Source organism: Anneissia japonica, unplaced genomic scaffold (genome assembly GCF_011630105.1).
Source record: "Anneissia japonica isolate Jap-2015-1 unplaced genomic scaffold, ASM1163010v1 scaffold2266_len499427_cov150, whole genome shotgun sequence".
Classification (NCBI taxonomy): domain Eukaryota; kingdom Metazoa; phylum Echinodermata; class Crinoidea; order Comatulida; family Comatulidae; genus Anneissia; species Anneissia japonica.
In genome coordinates, this window is record NW_022711849.1 from 450,311 (window position 1) to 455,868 (window position 5,558).

A 5,558-nucleotide genomic window follows, 5' to 3' on the forward strand; every position below is an offset into this window, starting at 1 on the left:
ACTGGTGTTAAATGATGTTCGACTGATACCAAAAAGAGACCCACATTAACAAACCCCATATTGTCCAGTTATGCCGATTATACCCATGAAATGTGGCAATATTATTCTAGTAGTTCCGACCAGCGACTTGGGCCTATACTTCAGGATGAAATTTGCTGATCAAAACAACTGAATTCAAGGGAAAGTCATCTTTTTGGTAGGCCTAATAGCAATATGCAGACGATAACTAAATCTGAATCAGTTAATGCCTACTGTGTATGATTTTATTTTTAACATAGTCGTTCGCAGTTGAAACCAAGATAGTGGTTATTTATCCATTAACTTAGGTAAAGATATAATATAACATTTAATAAATACCGGTACTATATAGTACAAACTGAATCGAGTGTTGTGTGCTTTTGACACGACTCCTTGTCCTGTAAAGCGTAATCTTGCCCTGTTCAGCCCCCCCCCCACTCCCGATGGTGCCACCCCTGTGTTTTATGCCCCTATAGGGGCCCAAAACAGCGTGGAGCATTTAAAAAAAAAGCTCCACGCAATGTTGTCCCGTTTTTGGTGACACGTTTAAAAGCTAAACGTGTTTAGACATAGCTTAATGTATTTAGGATCTTGACGTGTTTAGCATTAGATGTGCTTTGGTATTTGACATCATGATGTCAAATACCTAATCTAATACCACATCTAATGCTAAACACGTCAGAAACCTAAACACATTAGGCGGGACCTAAACATGTTTAGTTTTTAAACGTGTCACCAAAAACGGGACAACATTGCGTGGAGCTTTGTGTTTAAATGCTCACCGCTCTTTTACAGTGTATATAGCCGTGGTTTGCTTATATATATGGCCATGATGATATGTCACTATTACCATATTTACATGTCACATGTTTTTGTCAAATACAATTTAATAGTGTGGACATGACTATATAGTACACTTGTTTCAACGAAGTTAATTCAGTTTTTGTTTATTGTTCATGAATTTGCCAATTGTGCAGCTTTTGCCCTTTGAACCGCTAGCATTCTCGCGCCAAGAGCTTCCTTTTCACGTTGCATTTGTTCGTTTTCTTGTTTTTCTCTTTCCGTCAATTTTTTTAACTTCATTCTACGATTTTGGAACCATATTTTTACCTGCATAATAAAAAAACATTTAAAGTTTTTAGGCTCTTTAAATGAAATTAATCCTCATTAATAACACTTTCTAAAAACCAAACTTTCAATTTTCTTAAATTACATATTTCAAGTAAATTTATTAGGTTATTGATCATCGTCATCACCATCATCATCGGGCCATCACCATTGTCACTATAACCATCATCGTCACCATCATCATCGTCATTTTATGGCATAAAATATAAATGCAGTGTGAGGATTTGCACATAAAAGGGAGGACTAAATCGTTTTCAAAGGGCCTAAGAGTTGTTTAATTAGTTAGCAATATTTCAAAAACATCAATGGCGTAACGATGAGACCGGAGCACTGTCGCCAATTCCATTGTGGGATTTTAGTTGTGCTCGTTTTAAAAAACGAGCACTTCGTTGCTTGTCATTATATTCTAAATATTCTCAACGACGAAATACATGATACTTCAGTCCAGGAATTTGAAATAGAGGAACCCAATGAGGGAGGGTCTACACCACCTCAGCCCCACGGCGGTTTTGGCTGAGGTATGGAAATTAGTTAGTAATCAGTCACCACTATCGAGAGAAAGAAAGAGAGAGAGAGAGAGAGAGAGAGAGAGACAATTCAAACTCAATAGAACCAGGAATAAGAAACAATGCAGCTTACCTGTCGCTCCGATAAATTGAGAGTTTCTGCTAACCTTGTTCGTCGATCTCTCGTTAGATACATATTTTCTTGAAACTCTTTCTCCAGTTCGATAATCTGTAACTTCGTATACGGTCGCCGCTTAGTCCTTCTTGGAGTACTTGTAAGCGAGGAAACCCATGAGCCCGACGGAGGCGAACTTACTGCAATTTTAAATAAACGTTTTAAAGATAATGTCTTTTTATCATAAATTATAATATTGTTCATGTGTACGGTGGTTCACTGGCTTTTAGAAAATGTATTAGACGAATAGACAAGCCAGTGAAGCGACGTCTAATCCATTGGCTATGCGCGTACGAGTTCCTTGTCGGTGGCGTAACCATGAGGTAGGTGATAACAGTGCCTGGGTACCCTCTTTCTGTTCAAACATAAACGAACATTTACTATTGTTTGTTTATGTTTATTTTCAAATATAAACAAATAATAGTAAATAAATGCAAAGTAACTAATTTAGAAGTTAAAAATCAAATTAATGGTGTAGTCATATATGGTAACCATCGATATGCTCCCTCTCAAGTTTAGCGCCTTGCGCGAAGCTCAATGGATGTATGTTTCTATCCAGGGCCCTATTTTCAAGATATCGGCCTACCATGTTTTAGAAAGAATTGGGGTATTCAGGAGTACATTGGCCAAAAGTGGTAGCGAATTCAGTGGGTTAAAGGGAGGGGACATTTTACTTTGTTTGACTGCCGATATTACATTCCTTTAGTATAGGCCTACTAAAAACCCCAGCCCTGCCTCTTCCCCTCTTGTTTTCGGAAATCTGGTTCATTTATACAGGAAAATATTAAGAACAGTAATATAGACAAGGACACCATCGTTAACAAACAAACGTCAACAAAAATGACGACGATGTCAGCAAAACATTATTAATAATGATAATAATAGGCCTAATAATAATAATAACAATAACAATAATAATAATAATAATAATAATAATAATAATAATAATAATAATAATAATAATAATAATAATAATACTAAACCTCTTTTGAGAAACATATCGAAACTCTTTAAATTCAGTTTGTAACTACAATTTAAATGAATCAAACTCTTGCACTTTTTAAATGTGGAATATCCTAATTATATTCTATTTGGATTCAACCATATGTTCAACCATATCAGTGCACTGATGATGTTGTTGGTAACAAGGAAACATGTTTGCAGCTACAGACAGACAAACAGCAGACAGGCCTATATACAGCAATGAATAAATTAATCCTTATCAAGTTAAAGCTGATTTTACTCCTTCTTTTCGTAAGTTTGGCAACATTAAACTTCCAACAAAATACTAGTGTCGAAGCTCGTCGATGCAATGCAGACAACTGGAGAAGCTTACGAAAAAAGCAATTAAAGCAGAAGCCGATGTCAATTTAAAAAAAAAAAAATATATATATATATATACATATATATATACATATATAATATATATATAAGATATATATATATTATATAGGCCTATATTATATAGTATATATAGTATAGGCCTATATAGTATATTATACATTAGGCTCACATGTCTGTATGTGTGTGGGTGGGTGTGTGTGTATTAGTGCTTTGACAAACCGGCCATATTGTTATCATTATCCAAATAAATATGTCCTTGGTTTAGACACTAGTGTATTTTTATTCAGGAATAAAACATATAAAATATTATAGCATAATGATTATAAAGTGGAGGATAGGAATAAAGCCCATATTCCCATCAGGTAATCAAACGGAACGACCAATTAATAGGGATTATTTTTATGATTGTATAAGATTGGAGCAGCCCCTATAATTTGTTTCCCCCTTAAATAGTGTACACTGTAGATAGAAGATGCATTTTTAGACCATTTTTTCGAGAACTATAGATGAAGGAACACATTTAATGAGACAAAGAAGGCAAACTGACACGTGATTGGCAATGCGACCTGGGAAAAAAATATGATGGTAGGTTTACAGAATTTCTTTGTTGGCAATATGTTCGCTTGTGTAGCGCAAAGCGCTTAATCATTGGAGTTGTCGTAAGGTTTTGCACAATCGTTATTCCACAATCATTTACACAAGTCTAAAGAAAAACTATTGTCGTTGAAAAGTCTGTCTAATAGTAAATAAACACACGTCTGTAATGTATTTAGTGTGAAATTCTTATATAAATTTTAACTGCAATATCGATGACAGTAATTGTCAACGTGCGAAAAACAAGTACATTATGCTAAAATACCCCAAACATTATGTTGTGAGGCCTAAGTCTGTTGACTCGAGTTTAGCAAATATCGGCATTATTCGGTTTTTTTGTTGCCTTTTTTTAAATTTAAAGATGTTAACTAAAAATAAAATAAAGGTTGGTAACGGCGATCATTTAGATATAGACCCTAGGTAACATTACCTGTATAGGCGATTTCTTCAAACTAGTAGATTTTGTTTCCACCTTTAAATAGGACTACTATTGGTCAGCGAATATTTGGATTTGCATGTCTTCGCTGTCAAAAACACCAAGGATCCGACAACTTATTTCCAGTTGAGTATCTGGTGGAGACTCGGGCCTTTTCCGAAGAGCGTTCTATTTATTTTGCACATAGCCAATGTTACGCACGTGACCAACGGCTTTAACGTCATGTGAAAGACGGTGCCGCGAATGGTACCGTATGCTATTGAAACTTGAATATGAATTATTGAATATCAAATTGATATGAATGAAAAGAATATAAGTTACATTTTTACATGGACTGGTTTCGTGTTCACAATTTAAAGGAATGTACAAGCGACTTTATGACGGATAAAATGGAGAATAATAGTAATCAACATATTATATTCTTATAATATAGGCCGATAATCTCAAGTGGTAGGAATGGTTAGAGCAAGTCTGTAATCTGAGTCACAAGCATTAAAGAGCGGTTGGAAAAGATTGGAGGAAAGCCATAGAAATCAGATGGTGTGTTTTTAGAACGATCAGGCCTACCAAAACTCAAAGAATGTTTCACTCTAGGCTTAATATACGCAGTGGTGTAACGATGCGCTCTCGTGAGGCGGTCCGCAGGGCCCCGACCTTTAGGGCCCAGAATGACCCTCACCCATAGTGTCCTCGATCTAGTACATTGACCCAAAAGTCTTTGTTGATACATAACAGCAATAGGCCTATGTCTCTGACATCGACTATAGGACATATATCATATCCAGTGGCGGATTAATTTAAGTCTGTAAGTGCCATAATCATAAATTTCTTACATCAGCCCAACCATGGTGGGCCCGAGGTGGTACATACCCTCTATCTGTAAACGTCCTTCCATACCCTCCCCCACCTATTTTAAATTCCTGGATCCCCACTGATATCATAACATTTATTTCGTCGTTGAAATCATTAAAAAAAAAACAACAACAACAAGCCCATCTAAAATGGCCCAAGTCTCAGAAAGCCACAGGGTCTCGACCCCATTGCTACCTGTATACACGTCGTCCTTTATTTGCTGCTAAAATATTATATCAGAAATACAAAACTGAAGTTAAAACTATTTAAAAATAAGACTGCTAAAATATTATATCAGAAATACAAAACTGAAGTTAAAACTATTTAAAAATAAGATTTTGGTAAGTAGCCATTCACTAATGATTTAAATTAATTTTGACAGCACTACAATAATGTCGATAAGCATAGGCCTATTTAAGTTCGAGACTTTCACAGAATTGACTGAAGCCAGAAAAATATTAAAAGAACTCGATCAGACCACTCACATTCCCGGACCCCTCGTCAT

The 5,558-nt window shown here is 35.6% G+C and overlaps 1 protein-coding gene across 1 annotated transcript in view; it reads right to left on the minus strand.

The window, feature by feature from the left end:
- Positions 1-548: 548 nt before the first annotated feature.
- LOC117107599 (homeobox protein Hox-D9b-like) overlaps positions 549-5,558 on the minus strand; it is a 17,435-nt gene continuing 12,425 nt past the window's right edge. Inside the window, exons 2-3 of the mRNA XM_033249299.1 lie at positions 1,786-1,967; positions 549-1,128 (exon numbers count right to left, since the gene is read on the minus strand). Coding sequence (XP_033105190.1) covers positions 973-1,128; positions 1,786-1,967 — 338 coding nt within the window. The 3' untranslated portion in view covers positions 549-972. The remainder of the gene's footprint in view (positions 1,129-1,785; positions 1,968-5,558) is intronic.